This window comes from Microcaecilia unicolor, chromosome 5 (genome assembly GCF_901765095.1).
Source record: "Microcaecilia unicolor chromosome 5, aMicUni1.1, whole genome shotgun sequence".
NCBI classification, from domain to species: Eukaryota; Metazoa; Chordata; class Amphibia; order Gymnophiona; family Siphonopidae; genus Microcaecilia; species Microcaecilia unicolor.
Genome location: NC_044035.1, coordinates 104858005 through 104874513, shown reverse-complemented (window position 1 = coordinate 104874513; position 16509 = coordinate 104858005). Strand labels below are relative to the sequence as shown.

Sequence of the window (16509 nt, the reverse complement as noted above, 5' to 3'; positions counted from 1 at the left end):
ATCCAAGCGAAGATCTCCTTGGGGTCCATCCTTGCTCCGGAACAGCGACTCCTGGTGGGGAAAAAAACAGAGGACACCTCCAAGTGCGGTTTCACTACTTATGTTTCCCCTTTTACTAGGATCCCTTTATTTCCCCCCAATCTAGGCCCCGCTTACCGGAACCCCAGACGGGTCTGCGCCTTTCTCAGCGTTGGCCCCTCCATCGGGCTTTTCTGTCCTGCTGGTCTTGGCCTCCTCGAGCGACAGGTCCGCGAAGCGATCCATCCCACTTCTGACACCAATTGTAAAGTGGATCCCCCTTTTCTCAGCGTTTGCAGCTCTCCACAACCTGAAGAACACCCTCCGGTACTGCTCCTTTTTTCCTCAAAACAATGAAGCTTTTTTATTGCATAGGAGGGGCTTCCCTCCTTCCCTCAGTTGTGGCATCAAAACACAAAACAAAGCACAGTTATCGTTCACCTTTCTCAAGCCGGTTAGTTTCCCAGTCCAGGCTTCCACAGCTGCTTCCTCTCCCTCCCTCCTGGGGGAGAGTAGCAGCAAATAAAAAAAAAAAGAAAAATACCCTATTCAGTGTAGCGGGGTTTCCCAAAACACAGTTCACTTTTAGCCAAGCTTTACCCCACTGCTCAGTTTAGCCAGGCTTTCAAAAAAACACAGTTCAGTTCTAGCCAAGCTTTCAAAAAACACAGCTCAGTTTAGCCAGGCTTTCCAAAACACAGTTCAGTTCTAGCCAAGCTTTCACAACACAGCGGCTCTGCGCGGGCTCAAAGCCTAGGGTCCCACCCTCTTGGTCAGTCATACTCCTACCTGACCTCCTCCCGCTTGACCCGGCTTGGCCCCGCTACTTCTCTGGCCTTCGCTGTGCCAGAGCTGAAAAGTCCATCGGCTCTTCCAGGGTGTTCTCCGGTTCAGTCAACTCCATAGGGCAAGGCTCACTCTCTGCCTCCCTCTCCTCAGGAGCCCAATCCATATTCTCTTCACCCCGCCCTTCTCCCAGCTGCTCACCCTTTCTTTCATTAAAGCTCTTTGGTGTCTCTTCTTTCTCCACCCACCTGTTCCACCACCTCTTCCACCAGGTTGGAGAATCAGCCTTACTCCTTCCCCTGCGGCCCCCCTCTGGAGAATCCTGGGAATGCACATAGTTTCTCTTATCCTCAGGTTCCCTTGGGGCATGTTGGGAGTTGTAGTTCCTTATTTCTAGTTCTTTCTTGGGGAATGCCTGCCTATAACGGGGGTATTCTTGCTTAGACCAGGGTTCCCCTGAGGCATGCGGGGAGTTGTAGTTTCTTGCTCTCCTCTTTTCTTTCTGTTTCCCAGAGCTGCCTACATACTCTTTACAACATGTATACCCTGGAGGAAAGGAGAAACAGGGGTGATATGATACAGACGTTCAAATATTTGAAAGATATTAATCCGCAAACGAACCTTTTCTGTAGATGGGAAGGCGGTAGAACTAGAGGACATGAAATGAGATTGAACGGGGACAGACTCAAGAAAAATGTCAGGAAGTATTTTTTCACAGAGAGAGTGGTGGATACTTGGAATGCCCTCCCGCGGGAGGTGGTGGAAATGAAAACGGTAACGGAATTCAAAAATGCGTGGGATAAACATAAAGGAAACCTGTTCATAAGGAATGGATCCTCAGAAGCTTAGCGGAGATTGGGTGGTGGGAGGCGGGGCTAGTGGTTGGGAGGCGGGGCTAGTGCTGGGCAGACTTCTACAGTCTGTGCCCTGAAAATGGCAGATACAAATCAAGGTCAGGTATACACAAAAAGTAGCACATATGAGTTTATCTTGTTGGGCAGACTGGATGGACCGTGCAGGTCTTTCTGTGTCGTCATCTACTATGTTACTATGATTATACCGATTTGGACGTTTCTGTGAGATGGTCATCCAAATGCTGACTTGTGTCACTTTTTGGACGTCTGTCTCTTTCGAAAATGAGCCTGATAGTAACCTATGGAACTTTGTAAGTCTAAGTGCTTTGAAAATGAGCCCCATTGTATGTGAAAACTTTTATGTTATGTTATGTTATGTTATCCAACACTTTTGACACAAGGGGACCACATCCATTCCAACCTGAAAAGTCCATTTCTAATGTCATGGAATTTGAATGGCTGATGATTGACCAGTTATCTTTTCATGAGAAAGTGAAGGAAATTATTTTAGTGTCCAGAAGGTCATCCATAAGGAAATTTGTATCAACTCAAGTGGAATCAGATGTGCAACGGGCTAAGACTCGCAGTTTAGTTCCAACTATACGCTGAGTACTACAGATACTTTCCTTTCTCCATTGTTAGAATCAGGTTTGAAGACATCTTCTGTCTGCTTTCATTTATCAACCATATATTATGAACCCATCGATGGCAAATTCCTTTCTGTTCATCCCATCATTTTCAGTTTTATGAGAAGCATCATAAACACATGTCCTAATGTAAAACCACCCTTTCCAGTTTGGGACATCAGTATCATCTTTGCTAGGTTTATGGACAATCCTTTTGAGCCTCTGTGCCTTACTTCACTAAAACACTTTACATGGGAAACCATCTTCCTAATCACTATAACCATAACCAGGAGAATCAGTGAACTTCAGGCATTGGCATGTTATCCCCAATATACTCAGTTTCATTATGATAGAATCATTCTTCAAACTCATTCTAAGTTTCACCCAAAGGTCATTTCTGATTTTCATCTAAATCAGTCCATAGTCCTACGTACATTTTTTCCAGGCTTCATTCTAGTCAAGCTAATCAAACACTCCATACTCTGGACTGCAGACAAGCACTGTTGTACTATTTACAAGCCACCAAGAATTTAAAGACAGCATCTCAACCATTAGTAACCTATAATCTCAGGTAACAGGCCTCTAGATTAATTCTTTTCACATGGGTGTTGGACTGCAGTTCCTTTTGCTACGTACAGTCAGAGTTACAACTTCCAGGATGCATAGGTGCTCATCAACTCGGGGCCAAAGCAATGTTCATCATTTACTCTAGAGCAGCCTCCAACCAAAACATTTACAAAACAGCAGTGTTATTCAACGTACTTAAGCAAAAGTAAAAATAAATGTATTTTTTAATACTTAAGTAAATGTACAGTGAAGAACTCATTAAAAAAATACTTAATTGAAAGTAATAAAGTTATTCCCTAATATAATAGTTTTTGAGTAAAAAGTAAAAGTCCTTTAACTATAATTTATTTTATTTATGATTTGCTCACACCTTTTTCAGTAGTAGCTCAAGGTGAGTTACATTCAGGTACACCAGGTACTTCTCTGTCCCTGGAGGACTCACAATCTAATTTTGTATCTGAGGCAATGGAGGGTTAAGTGACTTGCCCAAGATCACAAGGAGCAGCAGTGGGATTTGAATCGGCCACTTCTGGATACCGGTGCTCTAACCATTAGACCACTCCTCCACTCTTTCTGCCTACCTGAATGAATGCAACTATTATTAAAGTTTTTATCCCAACAACTTTATTGCTCTACAATTCAATCCACTTTGCTTTTAGTAAAACTAAATTTTGAAAATGACTGTCACTCGTGCGAGTGTGCTTGCGAGTCACTAATCCAGCATATCTAAAATGGTGTTAAGCAACTGCATGGACAGGACGTGGATTGCCCAGTCTGATAAAAAGTTCCTACAAATCAGGCTAGGCTGCAGTATTACTGAGATCTTTTGTCTGGAAAACTTGACTTCTGTGTAGCAAAGAATACTTCATCATTGTCATCATATACATTAGAAGTAGTGCAGTCTAATTCATCACTTGCATCTTCATCTTCATTATCATCATCATGCTGTCAAATTACAGAGAAGGCTTTCATAAGCATCAGTAAAAGTAGTAAAACTTGGTGAATTTATTACTTTTGTAAAAGTACAAGTAATAAATGTTTCCTGTACTTCTTTTCAAGTGACAAAACTTGTACTTAAGTACGGTAACTATTTACATTTACTTAGTTACTATACAACACTGCAAAGCAGCCACTTGGGAGAGGCTATAAGAGTACAGGCCTCCGTCACAATGGTTCTTTGCATCTGTTGCATGGCTCTAGCGAGGGGGGAGGTTTCATTGTTAAGATGGGGGAAGGAGTGTAAAGTTAATTGGATATTATCTGTTTTGTTGACTATTGGATTAATATTGCATCCTTCTTTGTACATCCCTTGTTTCTATTATGCATAGTTGTGCTATGATGCATAATCTTCAGTAAAGAGATTTACACATAAAGCAGCCACATGGGCTTTTTCACACACATTTTAAAGCACTACTGCCTGGATCACTTGACAGCCCAGGATATAGCCTTTGGTGTAGCAGTCTTACGCAGTCGTTGTGCACAGTAAATGATAAGTACCACCATCTCTGACAGCCTGTGAGCCACCAATGATCACAACCACAGCAGTGACTTTTAGCTATAGTCTTTTCATCAAGTATGTCTGCATCATCCCGCTTATCTGCAGAGAAACCGATGTTGTGTACCTGTAACAGGAGTACTTTGTAGACAGCAGGGAAATGCAGCCATACTTTTCCCTACTGCCATTCCCCCAAAAATGTTCAGAACCAATCAAACTCAAACCCAAAAGTTTTTGAAAAGTAGATTATTGTCTACTGCTGTACTGCAGGTCAGTCACGTTTGATATATGTTCATTAACTAAAAGCCATTTATACATTTGCTATGATTAAATATTTCTTCAGCAAAGGTAGCAACCATTTTTATTTTTTGTGTCTTCCTTTTTTTTCTCCGTAAATATGGTAACCATTGCTAGGATTAATATCAGAAAGTTATAGTGCCCCAGAAACCAATCAGGTCAGTACCTGCAGGTTGGTAATGGGTGAGTACTGTCTTGGGGGGGGGGGGGGGGTGGAGGAATTTTATAAAGTATTTTTTATGCATAAAGATGCTTCTTACGCACACAAAAGGCTTTTATAAAATTATCTGAGTGATTACACTTTTCAAAGTATGCACAATGCTAAGAAGACATGTACTTTTACATTTGCAAAGTACAGAAGAGTGGAAGAAAACCAAGTCCAAAAGACCAGTACTGAAACCACAGTGGTAAGAGCACCAAAAGTGCAGTTTATTTAGACCCTACACAGTCCGTGTTTCAGCTGCAAAGCCTTCCTCAGGGGGTCAACAAATTGACGTGTTTAGATTGAGCATCTGAGCCTCTCAAAAAAGAGGTGCAATGAGCTACGCGGTGCAGTTCACAATCCACAAGGAGAGTGTACTTCGCTTCTTTTGGCTTATTTGTGGAAGATTTGGACCCCCCCTTTTCTTTGTGTCCTTTTACATTTGCCACATGGAGGCTTGTTTAGATGCAGAGTATGTGTAGAATCACAATTTGTGCATGTTGTTTATGACAAATATGCAAACATTCATGCCTGCTCTGAAGCATGCATAAATGTCTGTGGCTTCAGTCTAGGCACAATTTCTTCCACTTTGCCCCAAATATTTTATAAAAACACATAGGTGGCTGTTTCTTTCTCCGAGGACAAGCAGGCTGCTTGTCCTCATATGTGGGTCGACGTCCGCGTCGGCCCAGGAATTGGCATTTTACAAGCTAAATATAAAAAAAAGTTTTGCCAGAGTCTTCTGGTGCGCGTGCAGCGCGCACCCCACATGCATGGACTGATTTCCCGCCCGTCGCGTGAACACGTTCCCTCAGTTTTCTTTTTTCCGCATTGAGGCATGGTAGGTTTTTATCTCCGTTCCTCTCAGGCCTAGGAAAAGAGTCTTCGCTATTTGTTCTTTATTTTGTTCTTTATTTTACTTTTTGTGCAGTTTTAAAAAAAAAAATCTGTAGTGTCTTTTAGATTATTCAGTTTTTAAAGTTTCCTTTGTTTTTCGACGCAGCCAGCTTGGGCCGCGCGGTCGGGTTATTCCCTTATTTTTTGTGCCCTTTTTTCTTTTAAAAGGCACAATCGCATCTTTTGATTTTGCCGAAGCCATTTTTCCTTCCATGTCATCGAAGACACTCAGCGGCTTCAAACGTACTCAGTGCAACTGGACCATCTCAGGTACCGATACCCACGCCTGGTGTATCCAGTGCCTTGGGCCCGACCATAGCCCAGCCGCTTGTAGTCTGTGTCCTCGTATGAAGAAATGGACCCAAGTGTCTCGAGAAGCCCAACGAGAAAAGCTTTTTGGGGCTCGGTCCGGTCCATCGACATCGGTACCGAGGGCGTCGGTGTTGACATCGAGGGAAGCATCGACATCTGGAGCGGAGGTAATGGCTGCTGAAAGACAATTCGCGCTGGGAGCAGTGAGGCATCGAGTGGGTCTCCACCTGCCTCGAGGCCTCCTGTTATGCAGGCCCCCCCCGGGACCAACCGTCGGACCCGACACCGAGGAAGCGTGAGGATTCCACGTCCTCCTCATCAGTACTGAGGAGTCTCGCCGGGCGTCGAGTGAAAGTGAAGACGCACCGTCATTGTTCTCCTTCGACACACAGTGCCGGGAGCTCCGGAGCGTCGGCACCAAGAGGATCGCTCCCCCTCTATTCAGGAGGTGCCGATGCGTTGGTCTTCTGGCAGCCCGGTATCTGCTCCTGAGCCTCGACAGATTCTGCCACCTTCTCCTCCGACCCCGCAGCCTTGTCTGACGGCAGCTCTCGACAAGCGCATCAGGGCCCTGCTTCCAGAGCTTCTGGAAGGATTGCTGCACCAGTCTGCTTCGGTGTCGGGGGTGCTTGCGCCTTCCGTACCATCTGCTGCAGCGGCATCTGGCCCTTCGCCTGTGGTGAGGTCCCCAACATCGGTGCCACCTGCTGCATCGGTGTCGGCTGCCACCCAGGTCGACTCCCCTTTGACGTCGGTGGAGGAAGCTTCACTGGAGTCCAGGCATCCAGGTTGACTTCTTGGCACCGCCATCTAGGACGTCGTTCCTCGGCGTCAAGGCAGGCTCAGTTTCGGACTGCTCTGAGGGATGTCTTGTCCGATACTGAAAATGAGCATTCGTGGGAGGAAGAGGAAGATCCCAGGTACTTTTCTTCTGACGAGTCCTATGGGATTCCCTCTGAACCTTCCTGTCCACCAGAAAGGAGACTTTCTCCTCCGGAGAGTCTATCCTTTACCTCCTTTGTCCGGAAAATGGCTGCGGCTATTCCCTTCCCTGTGGAGGTTGAGGATGAGCCCAGGGCTGAGATGCTCGAGGTCCTGGATTATTCTTCTCTGCCTAGAGAGGCTGCAACAGCTCCTTTGCATAATGTACTGAAGGAAGTCCTTATGCGAAACTGGTTGTTCCCTCTGTCTAATCCCGTGATCCTGAAAAAAACGAATCCCAATATCGGATCCACGGTGAGCCTGGCTTGATGAGGTCTCAGCTACCTCACAATTCCATGGTGGTGGACTCCGCCCTCAAAAGAGCCAAGAGCACTAGGGACTATGCCTCGGCGCCCCCAGGCAGAGAATCTAGAATCTTGGACTCTTTTGGGAGGAAGACGTATCAGGCCGCTATGCTCGCTGCCAAGATCCAGAGATACCAGTTCTTCATGAGCATCCACTTGCGGAACTCAGTGAGGCAACTGTCCAGCTTGGTTGATGCACTCCCTCCGGAGCAGGCCAAGCCTTTTCGCCAGGTGTTCAGGCAGCAGAAGGCGTGTCGAAAATTCCTGGCCAGGGGTACGTTCAACACTTTTGATGTAGCATCCAGAATTGCTGCCCAAGGTATAGTGATGCGCAGACTCTCATGGCTGCGTGTCTCTGACCTGGATCATTCGGTCCAGCAGCGGATGGTGGATGTTCCTTGCCGTGGGGAATAACCTTTTTGGTGAGAAAGTAGAGGATCTAGTTGACCAGATCAAGAAGCACAATGATGCTATGGATTCTCTCTCCCGCTGGGCGTCTTCTGCTACTACCTCCTCATCTAGGAGGTTTTTTGGAGGGAAGAGGAGTGTTCCCTATTCCTAAGCTAGGTGTAGGTACACTCCTGCTTCTCGGCAGCCTGCCCAGGCTCAGTCCCAGCACGCTTGTTCTCGTCAACAGCGTGTGCCTAAGGCCACTGCGGCTCCCCAGCAAAAGCAAGGGACGGGCTTTTGACTGGCTCCAGTTCAGCATAGCCTCAGTAAATGTGTCCGTACCAGACGACTTGCCAGTTGGGGGGAGGTTAATGTTTTTTTCACCAAAGGTGGCCTCTTATAACCTCCGACAAGTGGGTTCTTCAAATTGTCCGGTTCGGATACACCCTCAATCTGGAATCCTAGCCTCCAAGTTGCCCACCGGGAGCTCAGTTCTACAGCTCCCAGCACAAACAGGTACGTGCAGAGGAACTCTCCGCTCTTCCACAGCCCAAGCGGTCGAACCCGTTCCACTAGGGGAAGAAGGGCTGGGATTCTATTCCAGGTACTTCCTTGTGCAAAAAAAACAGGAGGGATGCATCCCATCCTAGACCTAAGGACCCTGAACAAATTTCTTATCCGAGAAAAGTTCAGGATGGTGTTCCTCGGCACCCTTCTTCCCATGATTCAGGAAAACAATTGGCTATGCTCTCTGGACTTAAAGGATGCTTACACACACATCTCGATACTTCCAGCTCACAGGAAGCATCTTCGATTTCAGCTGGGAACACAGCACTTTCATTACCGTGTACTGCCTTTTGGCCTGGCATCTTCGCCCAGAATGTTTACAAAATGCCTAGCTGGAGTCCATGCGAATGACTGTTCAGGTGCTTGAGCTACTGTTTATAGAGATAACCCTTCGGGGGACCTAAGAGGTCAAATGTTTAGGTAATAGCCTCTATTTTTGATAACTTGTCTAGATTATGACAAAGATTGGTCATAAAGGAGGTAATTTTATGAGGGAATGTGAATTTTAAGCAGTAAAGTAAGGACCCATTTTGCGGAATTTTAGTCATTAACATATTTATGTGACCCCCATACATGCATTAATGGCCTCTTATAAAATAACAGTATAAATGTATGCAGGTCAACATGATGGCACATACTTTGATGGTCAGCATTCATATAGACAGAGTGTGGGCAGAGCATACAAGTACACGTATAGATCATAACATACTAAATTTACATGCGAACTTGCAAAATATAGACACAGCTCTACGGCTGGTGTATATGTCCGCACATGCCATGTAGGTACACATTAAGCATTTTACACTAGGCACTTTTCTTTATAATATAGCACCTACCCATGGTACCCCATTACAAAATTACCCTCAAAATTGGGGAAGGAGGGGTTGGGTATTTGACTGGATGTGGGATCCTTTATGGATCATTTAACAAGGAGGGCATGGAACCAAGGTGAAAGAAAACAAAACCTGACTGATATCCTACAAGCAGTCAAACTTTTATTTTATTTATTTATTTATTTATTTATTTATTGCATTTGTATCCCACATTATCCCACCTCTTTGCAGGCTCAATGTGGCTTACAATTCTTCATGGATGATGGAGGTAGAAGAGAACAAACAATTGGTTTTACAGAGGGTTTTGGGTTACATGGTGGTGAAATACATGGTGATTTTAAAGCAAAAGACATTAAAGAACATTTCTGGGTATATTAGAGATACGTGAAATACATGATAGTTTTAAAGCAAAAGACATTAAAGAGCATTTCTGGATATATTAGAGATAGTGCAGTTATACGTGTTGATCCTTATGATATATTTTGTCAAAGAGATAAGTTTTCAGTAGTTTGCGGAAGTTGGTCAATTCATAGACCGTTTTCAGGTTGCGTGGCAGCGCGTTCCAGAGCTGTGTGCTTGTATACGAAAAGGTTGATGCATGCATTGATTTGTATTTCAAGCCTTTGCACTTGGGAGGATGAAGGTTAAGGAATGTGCGAGAAGATTTTTTTGCGTTTCTGGGTGTTAGTTCTATTAGGTCTGACATATATGCTGGGGCGTCACCATGGATGATTTTATGGACTAGAGTACAAAGTTTGAATGTGATGCGTTCTTTGAGTGGGAGCGACTGGAAACTAAAATATTTCCTTGCAGTGTGGGCAGGAATAACTGGGAGGATGGGATGAACCCACTAGTCTGTGCTATCATCTACTACAGCTTAATTGATATTCCAAGTTTTGTTTCCAAATGTGTCAAAATGGCACGGCCCTTGCAAGAAACAGTAAGAAAATTCTTTGGTAAAACAGAAAGCGTGTCGAAGGCAGTAGATTTACTGCAGATGGTTGCTGTAATTTTAATTCTTACTGTCTTTACTGCAAAATCATCTTATAGTACCTTAACTCTACCAGAGGCTTCATGCAGCTCTAAGATGTGAGTAGCCAGTCAGAAATGGATTATGTAGATAATAACACAACCTTTATACTCGCTTAAGAATATGGCTGGCTTGCTGGCTCAGTGACACTACCATTCACTGCTGTACAGAAGATCTAGATTTGATTCTAAGGTCAGTCTTCTGGTCCTCAAACTGGTTTTTTTCCTGTGTCATTGCACTACTATCCAACTTTCAAAGGATTCCTACCTTAGAAAATGCTAGGACTTATATATAACATTTTGTAATTTGTAAATGATCTACACTAAAGCAAGGTTTGTTTTCAGGAGCATTATGGAGCACAATAGCACACATGATTATTTAATCAAATGCAGCGATTTCTAAAAATTAGCAAATCAAACAACAGTCTCCCAAGGCTCAGGGCTGTGTTTCATTTGCAATTGCAGAGCAGAGCTGGAGACGGATTTGAAGATTGAGAAGGAGTGGAGACAGGCTGTGCAGGATGATTTGCAGAAGGAGAGAGAGACTGTGACTCAGCTTAGGACAGAAACCCAACAGATCAATGGCCTCAAAAATGTAAATATTGAAATAACATGAACGTTCTTCAGTGGTTGAAATACCCTTTTTCTTTATTATCCATAAATGTTGAAGTGCAATTAAAATCTCATATGAAGAGCATTATTTATCTAAAATGTAGTTTCAATTTAGTATATCTTAGTGGAGCCAATAGACCATTGCTAAGAGCACACACTATGGGACCCAAAGACTTTGGGCTGTATTCTGCAAACTTTATGCAAAAAACTATTCAGAGGAGTAAATCTCCAATGAAAAGAAACATCCTCGAAGCTTTCCAGAATATCTTTTAGGCAGCATGAGTAAACATACCATATGGCCATTCATGCAGCTCAGGTACTTTGCAAAATGGAGGTCTTAGGGGCCTAAGCAGTAAAACACATGCAAAACATTTTTGAGGTCCTGTCCACTAAAACACAATCATCTATGCTAAATTACCTTGGGTTGTTTTAATTTTTACACAGGTTAACATGCATTATTATATATAAAGTTAGATTCTATATATGATGCTGAAAAAAGTGCTATTCTATATGCTGCACTTAAAGTTAGGTTTGGTTTGGTTTATAGAGTAGCACTTACGCCCCGGAATTGCGCTTAACTTTAGGCACAGCCATCTGCACCAACTGAAGCACGGCGCAAATGTATGCACCTAAATTAGGCACAACGAGCATTAATTATAGGAATACCCCCGTTACATCCATGACCCATTTCTGTGCCCCCATTTTTCAAATCGCACATAAATGCCAATTAAATCTAATTATTGCCAGTAATTTTTTGTTAAAAAGCCAATTATTGCTGCTAATTAGCTCATTATTCAATTAAATTGAGCGCATGCCCAAATTTGCATGCACAATTTTTGGCAACTTTTATAGAATTAGGGAGATAAAGGGCTGATGGAGATTAATGTACATGTTATCTCTGGTTAATTTCGTGCAGGTTACCACATTTTAGTTAATAGGTCTGTTATGAATTTGCATTAAAAAAATGTAAAAATGAGTAATACATATAAATGCTATTAGTAGTAGTAGTAATACATAAAGAATTGGCATGAGCATGATAAAAATGTTCCCAGTATTGGCTATATGGTATGGACATATTACTTACTGAATGGCAGCTAAACTAAACATGTTTGGTTCCTTTTTCTTTTGACCCTTTCTGCTTGCCTTCAAAGAGAACAAAATAAAGCTTGGCACTTAGGTTACTTCGTAGTGCACAAGGAAGAAGTAGAGAGCTAGTACACTCCAAGTGAGGAGGTCAAAAGAACAGAATGCAGAAATGTTCACATGTTTACAACTATCTGTCTTATGAGTCAGTAATGATCTTCAGAGAGCAATGTGAGAGGATGTGCTTGAGGACAGAAGGGAACATGCAAAGGGGAGACCCACAGAATAAGTTGGCTTCTCTTATTCAGAAAAGTACTAGCATCTGACCATTCCCCTTTTTACAACTTCCAGGTATTGCAGACGCTGCATAATCTGCTACTGCATCAAAGCTCAAAGAATTGAGCTTTGCGCTCAGACCAAAATAAAATCAGCTCCAAAAAGCTTAGAGGCACAACTACAATCAGTCTCAAGTCTCTGAATGCCTAGAGTTGTTTTTAGCCTCAATAACAGTATTAATTTTTTTTTTTTTTTTGGTACATTTGTACCCCGCGCTTTCCCACTCATGGCAGGCTCAATGCGGCTTACATGGGGCAATGGAGGGTTAAGTGACTTGCCCAGAGTCACAAGGAGCTGCCTGTGCCTGAAGTGGAAATCGAACTCAGTTTCTCAGGACCAAAGTCCACCACCCTAACCACTTGGCCACTCCTCTGCAAAGACTATTGTCCACTGGTAACCTACTGCTTAGAAATACATTACCTTGTGCAAGGAAAAGTGGATTTAATTTTAAAGTACTCAAGCCTCTCTCCTCCGTATCTTCCTGGTCTTGCCTATACCCTGTGAAAACATTTTTCACATTGGATAGGGCTTAGAAAAAAGTCGTGGGGGGGGGGGCACACATGAGGTAATCACTTGCCCTTGATTGGAGCCTCTCCTGGTAGAATACCTCCTAATTTTGTGATTAGTCAAGGGTGGAGTTGAACACCACTCAAATACTGCAGTTCAGGAAGAAGTCTCTTAATACCTGGTCTGACTAATCATAGCACTTCTAGCAAGGATCCTGAGAGTACTGCCAGTTCATTGGATCCTGTTTGTTTTCACAATTAAATGAAACCTGTGTGCCTTATGTAATGTGAAGTGTGGAACAATATTGAAGAGTTCATCTACAGGGTCACTGTTTTTTTTTTGTTTGTTTGTTTTTTAGAAGTCATATTTATGGTTTCCTTCTTGTCCTTCAGACTGTTCCAGAACTTGTGAGAGTGTTATGTCCCTCAACAAACAGATAGAGATAAAGAGTACAGAATTGTGCTGTTCTCTTTAAATCCTGTGTGCAGCTCCTACAAATCACTATTTTTACTTTACTTTACCTTGGATTTATATTCCACTCACACCCAAAAAGGTTTGGAGCAGATTACAGTAAGAAAAACCAGAAACAATAGCTGGCACAAAGGACAATGTTCAATTAAACTAACAAAAATATCCTAATATAGCAATATATGATTTTCAGGTAGTCAAATTTTCATACCTAGAGCAGTACATGATTCTTAGATGGTCAAGTTTACATAGCTATACAGGACAGAGCAAGAGTAATAAATATTACAACTTAATGTGACAGTATATATTTCTTAAATAAAATAGTTTGTATAGCTTTACGAAATGAAGCATAACAAGAAATGCAGATCACAGAGATTGACAGAATATTCTAGACCTTGGCTGCTTGGTAAGAGAATAAGCTGGAAAAAATTGTCTTTGAACGAAGTTCCTTGTAAGATGCAAAAGATAACTTAAGAGAAGTTCTAGTACCATGGCCTGAAAGTAAAGTCAAAATCAGAGGAAACGTATGCTGGAGCAAATCCTTGAATAATTATAAAAATAAAATAATACATGCTTCTTGCCTCTATAGGCAACCAATGAAATTGGACATACAAATGAGACACCCTATCAAACTTTTTCAAACCACAGATAAGCCTTATAGCTGTATTTTGTATTGTGTGGAATTTTCTTAATAAATTCTTAGGGCAGTCCAGATAGATTATATTACTATAGTCCAATTTGGTTAAAATCAAAGCAGGTAGATACAGATGTGCTCTGCAGCTCCTGGTTTAGGTTCTGCTCATTAGCTCTTGGTTCAATTAGTCAGCTAGCTCAGTTGAGCATGGGGGTATTCTACTTTACTTGGCATCATATCTAGAGGTCTCTTGGTCACAGTCTTTCCTTCCCCCCCCCCCCCCCCCCCACTCATCATCCAGCTCAGCTGTCATCCTTAGAAAAACAAGCAGCAAAGAAGAGATACAGATACTCCAAAATAAAAAAAAACAAGAGTGCAACTACTGCCTTTGTCTGTCAGAGGGTCTTGTGCCTAGCAGTGCCTCTATGAATGGGCTCAGCTGTGGAGGACGGGGTAAAGTCATCAGTGGTAAGTTTGACATCTTTTGAGTTCTTTGCTATTCACTGAGGTGGTGAAGTGGTGTTCCCACTGCAGGGCCTGCTGCTCTTTGTTGGGTAAGCACAGTGCATGTAGGCCCTCTCAAGGACACTTGGAGTCATTAGTTAGTCCTGGGGAGAGTACTTCAGGAGCTTTTATTCAGCCCCCAGTGGCGCTCCTAGAACAAGTTCCCCTGCTCTTTCTACCCATGGCTCTCCTCCAAATGGAATATTCACTATAGGTCTATAGCTACTAGGTTCTGCCATGTTTAAATTAGCTACTTTAGGAATTGGGGTTAGAATTATTTCACACCTTGAAGGAGGAAAATATCAAGCTGATAACACACAATTCAAGAGTTTAGTAATCCAAGTAACAGTATAATATGGAGGGTTTCTCAAATATATAACCAGACAAGGATTCAGAGGACATGTTGATTTTGAACATTTTTGAAGTAGAAGTCTGATCTCATCTTCAGAGATGATATTAAAGGTAGACCAGTTTCTATCTATTGGTAATACTACTTCAGAACTCGAGTGAGAAATTAAATTAAGTAATTGTTGGGATTCATAAGAAAAAGATTAACGAGGTAATTTTCTTTTTGATGTAAGCAGCATATTTGGTAGAATCAGGCTGTTCAGTTGGTAGAGGTGGTTCCCTAGAGAATGTAAGATTTCTTAAATTATTAAACAGCTGTCGATCCAGGGATTCTTTGCCAATCCGTTCTTAATAGTATGATTTTCCAGTGGTGGCTTTGTTCGGCAACTCATCTCAAGGGAGTTCCCTTCCCAGTCATGAATAGGTGGCCACCACAGATCTCAGTTTGTCAGGATGGGAAGCACACTATCAGTCTCGTTTGGCTCAAAGAAGACAGAAATGGGCTGGTCCATCAATCTGAAATTGTGGGCAATTCAGAAAGCCTTGCTAGCCTTTGCTCCTCATCTGATGGGTGTTCTCCAACAATGTCGTGGCAGTTGCCTATGTCAACAAACAGGAAAAGACTTGAAGTCTACAACTTGCCATGGAGTCTCACATGCTGCTGTTCCACTGAGCAGAGAGTCATCTGATCAGTCTTTCAGTGGCCCATATTGTTGGAATGCTAACCCACAGATTCTGTTTGTGACTTATGTTGCATGCACAAATCCGGTTGTATTCTCGATTTGCACCTGCAACTTAATTAGCTAACAAGCCAATCAGCACTGATAATTGCCAATTAACAAGCAATTATTGACACTAATTGGTGTTAGAATGTATGTGGACAACTGTCTAAGCATATTCTATAAAGAAATGCGCATAAATTCTAAGGCACATAGCTGAAAAGGGGGCGTGACCATGGGCGGGTCACGGACATTTCTAAAAACTGTGTGTGGTGTTATAGAATACACCCGGTCAGCATCTAATTTAGGCATTGGCATTTACACCAAGTTTTATTTAGCATAACTGCCCGCGATTAAATTTAGTCACACGGACTGGCACTAGGTGTATTCTATAAACTGTGCCTAAATTTAGGCATACTTCTTTTCCATGCCAATTTTTTAGGCGTGATATATAGAATCTAGCCCTAAATGTGCAGATGAGTTTCCTCAGCAGGCAGGCAAACACTGAATCTGGTAGTATGGGAGTTGTCCGGCATGGTATTCTGGCTCATTTATTTATTTATTTATTTGTTTGTTTGTTTGTTTGTTTGTTTGTGACATTTATATCCCACATTATCCCAAACAGGTTTGAGTTCAATGTGGCTTACAATAAACAGTATAGGATACATAACAAAGAATAATGCATAAGAAAGTAATTTGTAAACTCTTGTTGCCCTCCACTCATGGATTTGATGGCCACCGGGATCAGCGGTCAAAGAGTAAGGGGCTTGAAAGGTTGAAAGGTCTCAATGCTCTATTTCGGAGCTGGCCTCACATCGGACATCGTTATGTCTTCTCTCTGTGGCCCATAGTGAGTCACATTCTCAACAGAATAGCTCTGCATCTGGGGTCTGGTGATCCTTGTCACTCCAGGTTGGCTGAGGAGACCATTGGTATGCAGATCTGAGTCACTTCCAGGCTTCCACAAAAGCAGGACTTGTTGTATCAGGGTCAAATTTTAATGGAGGATCTTCCCCCTTTGGTCTTATGGCTTGGTCCTTGAAAGATCAAAGCTAAGGCGAAAGGGTTATTCAGGATCAGTAGTTATTTATTTATTTATTTATTTATTTAAACATTTGTAGACCACCTAAAACTAGGTG

General features: G+C 42.7%; 1 protein-coding gene across 3 annotated transcripts in view; it reads left to right on the top strand.

The window, feature by feature from the left end:
- Positions 1 to 16509, top strand: part of RUFY2 (RUN and FYVE domain containing 2) — a 126627-nt gene that overhangs the window by 88335 nt on the left and 21783 nt on the right. For all 3 annotated transcript variants that reach the window (XM_030203146.1, XM_030203144.1, XM_030203145.1), the window contains one exon: positions 10625 to 10754. In XM_030203146.1, coding sequence (XP_030059006.1) covers positions 10625 to 10754 — 130 coding nt within the window. The remainder of the gene's footprint in view (positions 1 to 10624; positions 10755 to 16509) is intronic.